General features: G+C 31.8%; 1 protein-coding gene across 2 annotated transcripts in view; it reads left to right on the top strand.

Annotated features, from left to right (window-relative positions):
* The window catches only part of LOC142333050 (uncharacterized), a 233,762-nt gene that overhangs the window by 12,352 nt on the left and 203,426 nt on the right, over positions 1–17,984 (top strand). For both annotated transcript variants that reach the window (XM_075379856.1, XM_075379854.1), the window contains exon 3: positions 745–1,048. In XM_075379856.1, coding sequence (XP_075235971.1) covers positions 745–1,048 — 304 coding nt within the window. The remainder of the gene's footprint in view (positions 1–744; positions 1,049–17,984) is intronic.

Genomic DNA, 17,984 nt, shown 5'->3' with positions numbered 1-17,984 from the left:
CACCAATAAACACGTTTTCACAAATGCACTACTGTGAAGGTCATTATACTCGATGACATCACACACACTATTTTACTCACTACCCAAATTCACGGAGCTCTATATAGCATGATACTTTATGTAAAAGGTTACAATTTTACATTTCAAACTAGTAATCACTTCGTAACTTTTGAAATCCAATTACCGAGCCGGATACAAACACAGTGGAATAGTAGCGAAAAGACGGAATCGCCTGGGGTGTGGTACATGGAGATCTGCGTTACACTCCTACTTATGCGAATTCGTGTGGAGCCAACGTAAAACTGAAGGAATCCTTTCGATCAATTTTGGAGGATATCGTCTTCTTTTAGCCTTCACAACAGTGAATAATATTAAGACTTATTTTTTACTATTAAAATTGAAAATGTGTCCGCTTTCGAAATAAGACTCTTTCTTCAGAATCTATTTTTATTCATTAAATTCTTTTGCGATTTTAATTTAATTTTATTGATTCCTCTGTACCTATTCATAATAATCGGTCAACGATTACAATGTGAATATTTTTTACTGTTTTAAGTTTTTTTTTCAAATTTATTATACGTAGAACATAAACTCTAATTATAAATTAAACTAATTTTAATTTGTTAAAATCATTCACCTCATTCAGATAAATTTAATTTATATATAATTTAGTATAATTTTATCGATAAAAATAAAGAAAATTTATGTTAATATAATAAATTTTCTTACTTAATTCTATTTCAGGGACTTGTAACAGCATCAAACACGAACGCGAAACTAGAAAATGTAGAAGTTTTCTTGGGAATACCATACGCAGCACCGCCAGTTGGAACACAAAGGTTTATGCCACCAGGATCACCACCGACATGGCGTAATATAATGCAAGCTGATCGTTTAGGTTATGTTTGCCCACAAAAATTACCATCTTTTAGTAAAAGACCGCAAGACATATCACCTGATCGTGATAGATTGTTTAAAAAGCTTTTACCATTCCTTAAAAATCAAAATGAGGACTGTTTATATTTAAACATTTATGCACCGGCTAGAGGTAAGTTAGATTTTTGACTTTGTTATTATTTTATTGTTTTATTTTTTGCAACAATGAATTAATCGACATAAAAAGTAATTTACGAGTAGATTATTTTAATTTATTTGTTTAGTTGAAAATTTGCATGCTTGCAAAGTAAAAATAAACTAGAAAAATAAAAAAGAACAAAACTATTTTTAATATATATAATTTTACATCACTAAAAATTAAATTAATATATTTTACTAATTATTATATTTTGTATCATAATTATTAGGTTTATTATTGTAAGAAAATTATTACTTAATTTTATACTAATTTACAATACTAGAATTAAAAAAAAAAAAATATTATTAACATTTTATTGAACTGAACGTAAAGTTGGAGGACGTGAAAACAGACACGTAATTAAAATTTTCTGCCATAACTCGGCTATTTGTTAACCGATTTTCAAAAATAAAATGCCATTTTGTTCAAAATAAAAGGCTTAATATGTTAGCAACTAATATAAATTTTGGTAAACTAATATTTATGAAGATATAACGATTTGAAAAAATAAACATGGACACCATTTTATAATTAGTCCTGATTTTTTGCTTATTTTATAACTTTATTATAAAGATGCTTACCAAATATTAATGCGATTAGTCAATCCGAACTTGAGATATAAATTTTTATATAAAAATAATAAAATGACGGACAAGGGGAGAACGAAGGAAAGATTGCCACTTTTCGTAACGATATTTTTTGTTTAGTTTTACAAGTAGAATCCGAAAAAATATAGCCAGCTAACCATTTTAGAATCATTCTGTAGTAAAAAAAATAAAAATAAAAAAATTATTAGATTCCTTTATTTGGGGATCAGGAGGTAATTTAAGATGAAGTTGTATCGTAAAATTATCATTATAAGTTTAAATAAACCGAAAATCGGTATTTTTTTCTTTCTGCATCCCACCTCCAAAATCAAGAATTTTCTTTTGATTTTTACATTTTTTTTTTAAAGTGTACAGTGATACTATAAGAAAATTAAAAAAAACTGGTAACTGTATAACCAATAAAAAGTTACGTAAGATTTATTTTTTTGGTAGTGCGATGGAGTGGAATATGAGAAAACGTTATTGTAATATTATTAAAAAATTATTATTTCAACTTTAAATAATATTAAAAGAATAAATAAACCGAAAAAAATTTGGAAAATTTAATAATTTTAAACTCCGATCGGCTCCCCCCTCCCAATACCGCCACCAAAATATTTTATTTGATTGACTGCACTACTATACCTAGAAAAGCATTTTTAAAAAAAAACGTTTAAAAAATATGCGATAAATAAAAATGAAGTTTTTTGGTTTCTGTGGAAAGAGGGAATTTGGAGTAATTTTTAATAACTGTATAACCAATAAAGAGTTACCTAAGATTTACGGCCTCGACTAAGGAAATGTCCTTGTGTATAGATTTATACAAGATCTGGGGGGATGGTATGCCTCTACACCGTTTTTAAGGGAAACGGGAGCCCGAGTGCTCTCCAATCATGTAAATTTAAACCAATATTTGTTTCGGTTCCGCCTGACAACTGATTAGTTGTGCGTCTACAGGGAGGTCCAGTCGAACGAACACTTGATGTTCGACTGCCCAGCTCATGTGAGGGCGGGGATAACTCAGGCTACTCTGAAACTTAAGAGGTCAAGAGGAAAACTGACCACTCACAAGCGGCGAGTCAATGTGGCGAGGGCAGTCAGCGGCTCAGGCGTGGCAGCGAATTGCTGTGATTCGATTTGGGGTTCCAGCTGGTGGGGGTGGCTCTGCGCTGCCGGGGTAAGGTAGTCCGTGCGACCGCGGGCGTGGCTTCCCTCCGCCGGTGGCGGTCCTGATCGTGACTTGGTAATGCCACGCGAGACACCATGACTTGACCGAGTGGTGGTACGGGGTTTGTTCCCGGCTCCTGCGCGGGCCGGAATGAGGTTGCGTTCCCTTTGTTAGGTGACCTAAACTGGTCGACTTATTTGGGTGTAGGACTGAATTTCTACGTTGCGTAAAACAGAATTTTGATTGGTATGAGTGTAGCACTGATTTAACTTTAAACTCGTTCGTTTTCTGAGGCATACACAGTCACGAACGGTGTTGTCAAATCTGTACTAGGCGCGAGATCCGCACTTCCGCATTTTCGTTCAGTTAGTTTGAGGGAATAATATTAGGTTGAATGTGAAGATGTCCTTTTGAGGCCTACGCGAAGGTGAAATTTGATTTGTATTTACTGATCCAAATGTCTGCCGAGGCAATTACATCGGTGACATCTCGATCGAGACCTGGCTGGTGACTGTGAGATATAATCAGTTAGAAGGTCTAAAGATGACCTCCGGTAAAGCCCCACAGGGCTTGGTATGAAGGGGATGGTGTAGTGACCAGTAACGTCGCAAGGTGAGTGTCTTCCCCCTACGGGGTTGGAATGCTATCATTGACGAGATAAATGTAATTATTGATAATATTATATGTTTTAGTAGTTGACGGGGTGCGCCTACCCATTTTAGTGATGTATGACAAGTGGGCGGTGGGATACGCAAGCGAATGGTGTAGGGCACCACGCTTATTTCGCTCACGCTTTTAGGTTAGCTCTAGGAGCTAGTTACGACACAGTTCACTATACTGTTTCGAGGCTCAGTAGCCGTTTGTGACAGCATAAGGCCGAACGAAGACTTATGCTTTATAGCGACCGAATGGGGTAATGGCGGGAGAAATGTCAAGCAAACCAATTACCTAAGATTTACCAAAAAATGTTTTGCCAAAACTGTTTACCAAAAATGGTTTGCCAAAAATGTTTACCAAAAATGTTTGCCTGTTTGCCAAAAATGTTTACCAAAAAAATGGAATAAACCAAAAAATGTTTTGAAAATATCCAAATATCAGCACCAAAGTATTTTCTTCGGTCGAATGCACTACTACTAACATCTACCACCACCCCATTTTAATTTTTACAATATTCCCTTTCCTCTGTCTCCCCATTTACATTTCTCCATTTTCCTCTTTTCCTAACCCACTTATCCTTCCCTCATTTACCTTTCCCCTATTCTATTTTCCCTTTCCACTTTCCATTTCCTCTTCCCGGTTTTTATTTTCCCCGTTTTCCTCATTGTCTTTTTTCCATTTTCCCCGTTTTCCTCATTGTCTTTTTTCCATTTTCCCCTTCTCCTCTTTTTACCTTCTTCCCTTTTACCTTTTTAGATTTTTCCCTGTCACCCTTTTCCCGCACGTAAATTGGTCCAATAGTATTTCAGTCTGTAGTTGACACACATATCGGAAACGTTGAAATGGAATCGTAAAATATTTAGTATAGCATGTGTTGCTTTTACACCCAACAGATAGCGCTGTTTTTCAAAAACAGCATGGTTTTTCCTGTCACAGGTGTGACATCTTATGTATATAAAAACATCCGCGTATTCGAATGCAACGTTGTATCAAAATTTCAAAGCAATCGGTGAAGAACTTTCGGAGATTTAGGATTTTGAACAAACGAACATTTACATTTTAATTTATATAGATCTGGATTTTTTTTTACAACAACCTGTATATTTATAATAGGCTCCTTAAGTTTAACCATAAGTAAGTCACTTGACAAGAAGTACATGATACGGGGTTCTTAAGGATCTCCTCATAAGAAATAAATCATAGTAATAGTTATCAGTGATCTCAAAGTCCATTAAAAAAAATATGTCTACCAACACTTCATAGTCCACAAAAACACAATATTAATAAATAAAAAATAAAAATACTATCACTAGATTTAGCGTTGTCATTTATGAAACTGTCATGCAGTAGCCCCTAAGTCAAGCACATGGAGACAATTCAACCTTTGGACAGCCCTGCTGTTATCAAGCAGATTGATTTTTAAGTGGTTGAAATGAAATGAAAATGGGTGAAAATGACTTCTAAGTGTATTGTTAAAATAAATAATAATAATAGCATTCATGTTCTGATAAGAAAATTTTTCTGTAAACCACTATAAACGAACAGTTCACTAACACAACAGTCAGTTATGATATATCATTGAAAAGCTCTCAATGAGGGCTTATTACAGCAGTTAAGAAAAGATCCAAAATCAAAATTTTTCTAGATTTTGGACTTCTCGGAACACTTTTAGTCCAGTCGATTGCAATCAAAAGGGGAGGTGCACAACTAGATGTTACAACAGTCCTAAATCCAAAATATCAACATTCAACGGCTAATCGTTTTTTAATTACGCGAGATACGTACGTACAGACATCACGCCGAAACTAGTCAAAATGGATATTTCTGTTGATATCTGAAAACCGAAATTTTTCGCGCCCACAATACTTTTTTTACTTCGTGCAAGGAAGTAATAAATAAATAATTTTATTATTTATAAAAAAACAAAATTATTTTATTTGAAAAGTACTATGATCATTGTTATTTCATAAATTTGTTCATGATTAAATTTTATCTCCGTCACAAAATGAAGGAAAGTTCACCTTCGTATTTATCATATTTACAAACTTTTAACTAAAATAACTAAGCTTAGTAGAATAAAGATTCTTCTCATCTATCAATGATTTTTTATAATTTTTCGTTAAAAAAAAGAAACGGGAATAATTTATGGAATAAAAAACCTGAATTAAATCAATATTATAAAATTGGGAGGTAAAGTCTGAATTATAAGATTAACCGTGATACAATACTTGATATTTCATCGCATATTTGTGTGTGTATATGTTATTATTTCTTGGAGAGTTTCCAGATTCTATATGAGCATCGCGGCCGACTGGCTATATTGTCATATAATGTAATAAGAATAGAAAATAACCTAGAAAAGTATAATGTCACCCCCTTCTAGTTTGCTATATTATTTATCCAACAACCACTATAAATTTCCCTCAAATCTTGCCCCTTGTCAACAAAACAACAAAGTTGGTTCTTCTTATATTGTTACATCATCAATTATTTTTAACAAAGTATCAGCAGAAATTTCTTCCTATATATATATATATATATATATATATATATATCTATATGTAGAGGAAGAAACGTTGGTGGGTCGGTGTGTGTATATATATGTATATTACGGAAAAAAAAAACAGTCCAGGTTCAGTTATGCGAAATAATTGGCACAGTGACCAATTAATTAAAATTTAATCATTATATTTAAAGGGCAACAAAGTATTCCAGAAAGGAAGAAAAAAAGTAAAAAAACTTAAGTGTATTAATTCTAATTTGTAAATTTTATTACAAATTATTTTCTGCACGATTAAACAATATATTTATTTCGTTTTCACATTCATTTTGGCTAATTTATGTAGTTTTATTATGTATGATATTCCTTACTACTTTTAATGAATATGCATCTGCATTTAATCGTATTAAAATAAATACTTTTAAATTACTTAAAATTATTACAAGTATCGTTTTTAACAAGTACATATCAACTTAATCTAGCGTACCCCCGTCGCGACTCTGCCTACAATATAGATGTAGCTTCACTCGCTTAACTTATTTTTTTATATATGAAAAATATTCAATCAACAATATTATATTTAGATTTTCATTAAATCCTAATAACACGATAAATAAATATTTTTATGAAAAATACTAAAGGAATATACGATAAACAATGAATTGTTGCCCAAAACTTAAATAAAGGAAAACAAAAAAAGGAAGAAAAGAAAATTGAACAATATTTGTTAGACCAATCCATTTTATGAATGAAAAAAAATAGTTCAATACAAAAGTCCAATAAAGATGAACAAAAAATTTATTACAATCCGAAATCTAGATCCCATTCGCGGCTTTGCCCGTGCTCTATGGTTACTTGCACTTCCCGTCACGATCAGAGGGACATGGCTCGCTTCGCTCTCCCTTCCCGTTTTCTCCCGTTTCTCTTTCTTTTACTTCCTTTTCCCCTTTTTTTTCCACTTTCCCTTCCTCCCTTTTTACCTTTTTCGATTTTCCCTTTCACCCTTCTCTCACGGTTTTCGATTCTACTTGGTTTTCGTTAAATTTCGGTGTAGATTCAATTTGCCGCTACGCAAAATTCATGGTAAAATTCTATGTTATTCCTAATTTAAAAACAAAGCCTTTTCCGGACACGTTTATTATAAACTTTTTTCATTATTTTAAACAGAGAAATTCAGCTGTAAAATTTAACGGCATTCTTGTTCTGGAGCACTTGCACACTCATTCGTTTTTACAGATGTCTCAGTAAAAAATTTTACCGAATCGCTGGATCGGACGCGGGTCAGAAGAGTTATTAGCTAGATTGCCTAGGCAAACAAGAAGTCCCGACCTAACCACACCTGACAATGCACACTGAGGTTTTGTAAAACAAGAGATCCGAAAACGCAGATATGTCAGCAACGAGCAGCTCAAAGACGCTGTTCAGTCAGCATTTAAAATGATAACCCTTGTTATGTCGTTACGGATGAACGACCAGATATGGAGGCGCACAACTGTGCTTTCAACGTGGCGGTACCTACAACGACGTTTTACATCCATAGAAAATAAGCTGCATCTATCCTAATAATTTCATAACTAGCATAAAGGTACTTCCCGCCCACTCCTTATAAAACTAAATTGTTTTCCATTAATGCTTTTTTCTGGTATAAAACTTTAAAGACAATTTTCTCTATTATCAAACATTGAATAGTATTTGTTACATTGATGACTATAACTGGATTAATCTTTTTTTTTACAATTGTTTTAATTCTTCCTGCCGCCTGAAATCGTGAACTGAAATTAATTTTGTCACTAACTTTTTAGTAATTATACATGAGTTTTTGACACTAGATTAGTTTAAAATTTTCAAATGGAACAACGCATTTCTGTTTACCGCTGTGTATGAATTTTTATACACGGTATTTCTTACGGTGTAAGTGGACACTAAGAAAGGATTTTTTTTAAATTCTGGGTAAAGGGTTAAAATGGATTTTTGAAACCCAACTATTTTTTTAACTTCTCAGTAACGAATGAAAATATCTACTTGATTTCTGCTGTATGTGATCGTTATACGAATATCTAAAACAACATCTAGATTTTCTGAAATTTTACGTTGTAAGGGGTGAAGAAAGTAAAAAAAAAATTTGATTGAACAATGATTGCAAATTTTTCCTTATCTCCAATCATACTAAACGGATATTCAGTAGATTTGAGCTTGAAAATACTCTTCAGATAAATATCTAAAAAAACATTTTTGGGTTTTTTCAATTTCGTTTTCTGAAGGGGTACGAATGTGTGTATACGGCGCGACGGCTCAATCAACTCACTGCTAGTATGCGGGACTGTTAAATACTGTAATTATATGTTGAATAAACATGTATGTGCGACGCTAGTGGCTGCATCTTCCTTCGGATACGTGACTAAAAAATCTGATGTGAACACCACATTACTTCCTTGAACGCCTATTAAATTACATATACACATTTTTGCTTCACTTTATTTAATTTAGTTCATTTGAAATTGAAATACGACCCTCCAATTCATAAATAAAAGTGGACAGTTACACAATTGCTAAAATATTTTTTTTTTATTAACGTCAAAGATTTATACAATTATTAATTCAACAATCTTACATAAAATATGAGGTCAGAATAGAAGTTCCTTTATTACTCGAGTCTTATATCTATCTAATACTCGGTTTTTTTAAATTATTATGATGTAACTTACCGTTTTGGAGTTGTAGCTTGTGAAAGTGTGAAAATGTTGTGAATTGGGTACGGGTTCGAAACCGATCTAGTCGCTGAACAATGCCGATCTCGCCGGCTACAGTAACAATAGGATAGTTGCGTTGTCATTGTACCGCTATAACTCTGGAATTCTATGCCGTACAAGAAAATTGTTTGAATAAAGGTTGTCTGCTTTTTTTGTGATTGACAACTTTTCCAAATGCAATACAGACGAAAAAAATTTTTTCCGGTGAAAAAACCGAAAAAACACGTTTTTTACAACTTCAGCGCCACCTAGTATTTCAATTTCAAATTATACGGCATAACTTTAGAAATATTAATTGTAGAGGAGAATGTCCTCTACATTTTTTGTTTGAAAAACTTTTCTCTAAAATGCATAGATTCAGAGAAAAACGCATTTCAAAAACATTTTGATTTTTCAAAAATCTATGGGAGGGGGATGTTAAAAATCTGGAGTTAAGCTTTCCTTATCACCCCTAACGCATGGACAAAAGATCAATCGGTAGGTAAGGATTTTCAAATACAGCCTATTTTAATGACAAATTGCCTGTACTATATCAGCAATATTAAAACAAAAACGAAACAGGTTACTAAATTTTATGGCCATATTTATTATCAAGTAAACTAAAACAAATGCACAAATTAAATTATCAGATGCGTCACCAAATCTGATGTGGATACCATATGACTTCTTTATACGCATGTTAAATTACATATACATATTTTTAAAAGTACATATAATTTTATTTCACTAATAACTTCTGATTTTTTTTTATTGTTATTATTTATTGTATTTTTTTTACAATCAGAAGTTAATAATTATTAATAAGTCAATACATTTAAATTAAAAATAAAATAAAGTGGAATCGGATTCAAACCCCGTGTGCCTTCCCCTTGTAAGATCTGAATATTTCATTAACTAAAAATCTGGAACCAATGAAAATAAGTACCACTTACGTAAGATATATCGTTGAAAAGCTCTCAATGAGAGCCGATTACTGCAGATAAGAAAATTCCAAAATCCTAATTTTTATGAATTTTGTGCTTTTTTGGACACTTTTTGTCCAGTCGATTGCAACCAAAAGGGGAGGTACACAATTAGATGTTACAGTAGTTTTAAATCCAAAACTTCAACACATTACACGGCTAATCGTTTTTGAGCTCTGCGAGATAGATACGTACGTAAAGATGTCACGCCGAAACTAGTCAAAATGGATTTTTCCGTTAATTCTGAAAACCGAAATTTTTTGCGATCACAATACTTCCTTTATTTACTTCGTACAAGGAAGTAAAAACATAAAATAAAACAAAATTGACCCCGATGAGAAACGCTAGTAACTACATTCCAAGCTGGAAAATTACTTTCATTTTCCTGTTTAGCCTTCTGTAATTACCTTTCAGATAATACTTCAGAGCATGAATGAGGATGATATGTAAATGAAGTTTAATCCTGTACAGTCTCAGTTCGACCATCCCTGAGATGTGTGGTTAATTGAAACCCAACCACCAAAGAACACCGGTAACCATGATCTAGTATTCAAATCCGTATAAAAATAACAGGCTTTTACTAGTATTTGAACGCTGGAATTCACAACATCCAAATCAGCTGATTTGGGAAGATCGTTCACCACTAGACCAAGCCGATGGCTTATGAAACCAGTTTATCTAGACCAAAATAAACATACGTATGTATGGGCGTACATAGTATACATATGTGGATGTACAAAGACAACACTTCATTTACACTCATACATATCATCCTCATTCATCCTCTGAAGTATTATCTAAATGGTTGTTCCCGGCGGCTAAACAGGAAAAAGAAAGAAAGAAAAGTATACATATGTGGGTCGCACTACTTTTGGCTTTATATCTCAGGATAGACGAAACCGATTGTTTTTTTTTTAAATTGGGTCAAATATTTTTATAAATACGGAATTGATCATTATCGTGAAAAAAAAACGGACTTCGATTTTTTTCAAAAGCATGTTATAGGACTTTATTAAAATATTAAAACAAATGTGTTACTTACAATGAATGTATTTATGTATGTATATATGTATATATGTATGTATATGTATATATATACGTTAAATAAGAAAAATTCAAATAATCAAAACCTACTAAAATTGAAATTATTTTTTTGTTCTTTTGCTGTCTCCGTTTGGTTTAAATACTTTTCAAAACTTTTTTGAAGTTCTATACTTCATATAGAACTATCAAGAAATTTCTACAATTCTTAAAAAAAATATAGATCTCGGACCTAAAAATGCCGAAAAAGTTGTTGAAGTACTGTATGATTTTACCGGCGTAGTCAAGCAATACTTTGCCAGCTTTTTTTTTTATTCTAGTAGAAAGTAATTAATATTAAAAAAAATTTAACGTGGCCTTGAGCAGAGCGATTACTTTGTATTGTTATTCTGATTTCAATCATTGAATATGATGGTGATGATGATACAGTTCATTTATTGTGATTTTTTTAAATCTTTTATCTACAGCATTGTTTTTTTTTTTTCATTTAGATAGTTTCTATCTACACTAAGTGAGCTGAAGGTTTACCCCTGTCTTTGTCGGCCGAACTGTCGGCTTGCTTTGGCGTGACCGGCGAGCGGAGTTTGTTGTATATCTAACCGGATTACAAACCGATTACTATTAACATGGCACATTTGAATATGTAATGCAAACACAACAGACTAGTACAGTAAAATACTAGTTCACTAGACAGCAAATGGCGAGAGGCAATCTTTAAGCTCACGTATTGTATATTAATATGATACATTTTTAATGTACAATTTTATTCTACGTAGTTAAATGATTACGGAAAGTAAAATCCCTCATTATTTCCGGATGGCCTTTTGTAAATTATAGAATTTTTTTTTTTTTATAAATCGGTATAACATGGCAATCTGTTTTGACACAAAACTGAATTTATATTAAATTTATGAACTGTTGCAAAATTAGGTTTCTCACAATACATTTTTAATTCTAGAGTGACAATCAAACATCAGGTAATTAAATAAATGAATTAATATTAAAAAAAATAAAATAAAATAAAATTTTATATGTAGCAATCGTAATAAAATTACATACTTAGATGACTAAAAATTATTTATGAATTAATTACATATATTAAAAGAAAACTTTTAATTCACTTGTTAGAAATAAAAATAAAATAGCGTCACGAACATCATATACCCTAAAAACAGGAAGTCTAACCTCTTTCCGGTTGCATCACGTAGTCTCCTTTTCCTGGATAAAAAGAACGCAATTAACTTGTAATTTATGATGCTAGAAATATCATATAATAAACGTAACAAAAATACATCTTCCACGGAAGACAGATGATGAAAAATTAGAAAGCGCATGCGCCTGTAATTGTCTCCACAAAGATAAAGAATAGAGAAAGAGGAAACAAGAAAACGAAGATAACGTATAAAAAAAACTATGCAGAAAATTAAATAGAAGAATATTTCAATAATTTTTTGTTTTGTTGAATTGCTTGATTAATCGTTTTTAGTAAATATATATTATCAGATTATGAATACCTAAAGCAGAAAATAAGGAATTACTGTCTTAAGATATAATACATGCTCCTTGGTAGACCTCACCAACGTATTGTAAAACTATTATTAATATTATTAAAAAAAAAAAAATGTGTATTTATTTAGTACAAAAATTTTGATAAACATTAAATTAAACAGCATACTAAAATGTGAAGTGAAAAAAAAAGTTAACCTTCTACATGTATGGCATAAACTCAGAAATCGTTCTCCGGATCGCCTTAAAAAATAATATAAAAGTGGTTAGAGACATATATAAAAATGTATATAAATAATTTTTATTATTTAAAATATAAAGACTTTTTTTGTCTTCTTTCATTTAACTGGTTTGATGCAGCTCTCCAAGATTTCCTATGTAGTCGTTTCATTTCGGTACACCCCCTCCATCATACATCCCTAACAATTTGTTTTACATATTCCAAAAGTTGCCTGCCTTCACAATTTTTTCCTTTTACCTGTCCCTCCAATATTAAAGCGACTATTGCAAGATGCCTTAATATGTGACCTATAAGTCTGTCTCTTCTTTTAACTATATTTTTCAAAATACTTCTTTCATCGATTTGCCGGAATACTTCTTCATTTGTCACTTTATCCACCCATCTGATTTAACGTTAAATAAAAGCTATAATAATACTTTAAAATAATGCTTTATTTTAAATCCAAAATTGTGTTTTATTACGCTGGAATAAAAATATTAACATCTAACAAGTATCAGTTACACAGATAAATAAAATAAAATCTTATTTAAACCTTCAATTAATTCTTCAAAAATGATATCATTGAAATCAAGCAAAGAAAAAGATATATATAAGCAGTTGAAATCAGGCAAGAACTGATTATCGTTGAAGTTTTGGAATTTAAATTGATATTGAATTTTCTGATTCCGATTCAAACTTGGCTTTAGAATTAAGATACTTATTTGGTAATTTTAATGTTGACTGCTTCGTGCGAACGAGGGTTTTTAACTTCATTTCACGATGTTAAACGGAAATTAACTGAATTCAAGAGGAATTAGATAAACAGAAAAGCAGTTAAAGTGAATTCAAAGATATAGCTTGCCTACAAATGACAGGAAAGATGGGATCAATAAAAAAAAATGACATGGATCTGCAGACTGGTTCTGAACTTCCAGAGATGGCTGGCCCCAAAACAGGTGAACTCAGAGATACCAATTGACACAGTTCCTTACTGGTTATAGTTGTTTTAAAACATATCTGTGGGCGCAGATGTTGAGACCCTCTGCGGGATGTGATTATTAGGAGGCGGGGAGGAAATAGGTCAGAACAAACGATATTAGTTTGTAATCGGTTCCTGCAACTTAAGTAAGCAACCTTGGGAGAATTTGTTGTGTGTTCCCGAAATAAGATTATAGGTACTATGCCGCAGATCGAACGAGAGCAAACACGGAATCAACGATGTTGCTCAACATCATTCGTACGATGAAAAGGAAAGAAATCACGGGTGAATAACTCCCACTGTCTCTCCTTCGGAGCTGTGTTCATATCAAAAAGTCCGACCCAAAATGGAGTAAACGATATAAAAAAAGAAACCGTTATTTTCACCAACAAATCGATCAAAGCAACCAATGGAACTGACCCAATTATAATGTAATAAATCCCAGGCAATCATAATCCCCCATTTTATAACCAATCATAAGTTGTGAATAAATTTTTAAAATCGCAATATGATAAATTACGACCGTTAAAAATACGTAACGCTGTTAACATTAATTATATCCTTATTTCTTTCTTTTTCCTGTTTAGCCTCCGTTAATTACCATTCAATATTACTTCAGAGGATGAATAAAGATTATATGTATGCGTGTAAATGAAGTGTAGTCTTGTACAGTCTTAGTTCGACCATTCCTGAGATGTGTGGTAAATTGAAACCCAATCACCAAAGAACACCGGTATCCACGATCTAGTATTCAAATCCGTATAAAAATAACTGAGTTTACTAGGACTTGAACGCTGGAACTCTCGACTTCCAAATCAGCTGATTTGGGAAGATGCGTTCACCACTAGACCAACCCGGTGGGGTAGACATTACTTACCTGGGAATGAAAACAGATATTGGAATGAAATAAAAAAAATCAGCAAAAAAATAGCTTCAAAATGCAGTATTTATTTTTCAATATAATTTCCGTCTACACTGATACACTTTTAACCGATTTTACTTCCTTATACAAACTAATGGAAGTATTGTAATCGCGAAAAAAATTCCGGTCATCAGATTTCAAAGAAAATATCCATTTTGACCATCCCTGAATCCATTCTGACTTGCTTTCGGCGTGATGTCTGTACGTACATGCGTATGTATCTCTATAACTCAAAAACGATTAACTGTAGAATGTTGAAATTCTGGAGTTAGGACTGTTGCAATATTTAGTTGTGCACCACCACTTTTGATTACAATCGACTTGATAAAAAAATATCCAAAAAACTAACTGCAGTAATGAGCCTTCACTGAGAGCTTTTCAACGATATATCATAAGTGGTACTTATTTATTAATTTATGAAACATTTGATCTTACAAGGGGAAGGCACATCGGTTCGAATCCGACTTCATTTCCGTTTTTTTTTTAACTTTTTTTAAAAATATATTGATTTATTAATAATTATTAACCTATCATTGTGGAAAATTTTTTACAATAAATAATCAACAACAATAACGATAAAAATAAAAATAAAAACCTGAAAAAATCAGAAGTTTAAAGTGAAATAAAATTATATGTACTTCTTATTTTAAAAAACTGTGTATATGTACACATGTACATATATATATATACACACACACTTGTGTGTGCGCGCGCGCGTGTAAAAATTATGGATAGCTGTATCAGGAACTAATATGATGTCCACAACAGATTTTTTAAAATATTTTCCTTGGCACAGTAAAAATGCAAGCGATTAATATAAAAATAAAAATAAAAAAAATACTGGGGACAAAATTAGGGAGTCGAACTTCCAATCAAAGTTTAGATATAAATTTGAATCTTTCAAAAGCTTTTTTTTATTAACTTAACTTTTAAAATATTAAGGATTTAATTAAAATTTTAGTAATAATATTACAATAAACTTTCATCATAATTCATCCGTACCACAAAAAAAAAACACGTAATTTTTTTCATATACTATTATTTTTCCACTATGTAAGAATAAATAACCAACGCTAGGGAAGTAAAAAAACTTTATTGCAGCTTTTTTTAAGTTCTATTTCATCGTAATTAGTCCCAAAATTTGAATATTTTAACAGCTAATGTATCAGAAAATGTTTAGTTGTATTACATAAACGCATCCAGTTGTTCAAGTGGTGAAAGCGTCTTCCCAAATCGGCTAATTTGGAAGTCGAGAGTTCCAACGTTCAAATCCTAGTAAAGGCAGTAACTTTTATACGGATTTGAATACTAGATCGTGGATACCGGTGTTCTTTGGTGATCGGGTTTCAATTAACCACACATCTCAGGAGTGGTCGAACTGAGACTGTACAAGACTACACTTCACTTACACTCATACACATCATCCTCTGAATTAACACCTGACGGTGATTCCCGGAGGCTAAATAGAGAAAAAAAAGTAAATTTTGTAAGAATGGGAACCATGATTCGACTTCCGGAAAATTTCGACATATCTTCGCGTTTTATATCTCCCAGACCCCAAAACGTTAGTTCAAAAGTTTATACATACATTTATATATATATTTCACTTTCTTGTGGACACGATAATTGACATAAATTTTCACCAATCACTTTCAAACTGATAAATAAAATATAAAGACCCAAATCTCGGTCGAGTTCATTAATGGGCAAAATTGGACAATGGGGGTGGAATTGGGAGGGCTTTTTCGAAAAATCAAAATATCGCTATAGCTTTCTTATTAAGTAAAATATCGAATTTGTTTAAAAGTCCTACTATTTTTTGGATAAGGACCTAAAACTTATTTAAGTAAAGTTTTTTGATATCACCAACCACTGGTACAGGGGAAGAAAAAATGGGGCTTCGAAGACAAAAAAAAATCATACTTCCCTAAATAGTTACAGTATCGAGTCGCTAAGTGGTCGTTACTCCTCTAAACATTCCCTAAAACGTTTGTCTGAAACAATGTTTGATATGATGACCAACTCTTACGGAAAGGGATGACCAAAATGTTGCTGGAATTGTAAGAAGATGGGGGGCTTGTCGTATGCTAAACATGTGAAACTTTTTTACTTACAACCATTGTAATATTACGTAAATTTGAAGTTTTTCTTAACTTTAAGGTGAATATCTTTTTCATCCCCTACTTAGCAACGGTGAAATCTATATCCGCTTCCGACATGGTGAAACGGAATTTTTTAATATTAATTTATAACTAATTAATTATATTTAAATTATTTTATTTAGCTTCTGAAAACAAACATACGAGATACTTTTTCAACTGTTATATATAAAAATTATTTTTAGAAAATTACTCATGATTGTAATAGTGTTTTCTTAGAATAGAATTACCGATCGCTGCATTTAAATTCGGTTCAAAAGTATTTCTAATTTTAATAGAAAAATAAGAAAAGATTAGTTACGACGCGATCAATAAGATATAAATTTATAATTTATTTCCCTTAATTTTATACAGTTCTTTCGAAGGTACATTTCATTAATAAAATTATATTCTTTAGTACGAGTGAAATAATGAAAATACTTTTTGTTTTACTTTTATTATAAAAGAGTTGCTATTTATCTTCAAAGTCATTGCCAAACATACGTTTCTAATGTACTAGTACGTATTATAGAGACTCATTGCATAACCCATTGGATTGTTCTAGTGGTGAACGCGTCTTCCCAAATCAGCTAATTTGTAAGTCGAGAGTTTCAGTGAACAAGTCCTAAAGGCAGTTTGGTATTTTTAAACGGATTTCAACAATAGATCGTGATACCGGTGTTCTTTGATGAATGGGTTTCAATTAACCACACATCTCAGGAATGGTCGACTTGAGACTGTACAAGACTACACTTCATTTACACTCATACATATCATCCTCAATCATCCTTTGAAGTAATACCTGAACGGTAATTCCCGGAGACTAAATAGAAAAAAGAAGAAGACTCATTGCATAAAAATTATTAAAAAAAAATTGTTATTTATAAAAATGCATTAACCCGACTTTAAAAAGACTTTACTGTTATGTTTACGCTGCCCCCTGATATTTATTTGATTTTCTATATCAAAACAAGTATTATAATGCAATAGAAATTTTTAAATAATATTCTACAAAAAAACCATCAAAATTGCACACATAAAAAAAGATTTAAATCGTACTTTATAATCAATTTCGTTAAACAAGATTTTTGATTCAAACAGTAAGCGAAAGTCCTCAAAAATTACATACTAGTATTGCAAACATTTATGGCAAACACAGCATATATACTAAGTAATTATGAGAAATATTTAACACCTAACAGTATAAAAAGAGAAAACAGAATTGATAAAAAAACACAGGAAAAGCGATAAAATAATGAGAAGAAAATGTGAAATAAATTTGAAAATAATATTCGAAGAAATAATGCACAGCACTCAAAGCTTATTACAATACAAAGACATTAAGGTTCAGAAAGTGAAGCTGTTCTAACGTCATCCTGGTTGTCTAGTAGGTTCACGGCTAAGTAATTCACGTGTTTGTTAATCGCAGTTCGTACGTACTGAAACGTATTATTTTCTCCGGGATGTATCGCAAAACCA

This window comes from Lycorma delicatula, chromosome 12 (assembly GCF_047948215.1).
Source record: "Lycorma delicatula isolate Av1 chromosome 12, ASM4794821v1, whole genome shotgun sequence".
Taxonomy (NCBI): domain Eukaryota; kingdom Metazoa; phylum Arthropoda; class Insecta; order Hemiptera; family Fulgoridae; genus Lycorma; species Lycorma delicatula.
Note: the sequence above shows the minus strand (reverse complement) of the source record. Positions and strands in the feature narration are given on the sequence as shown.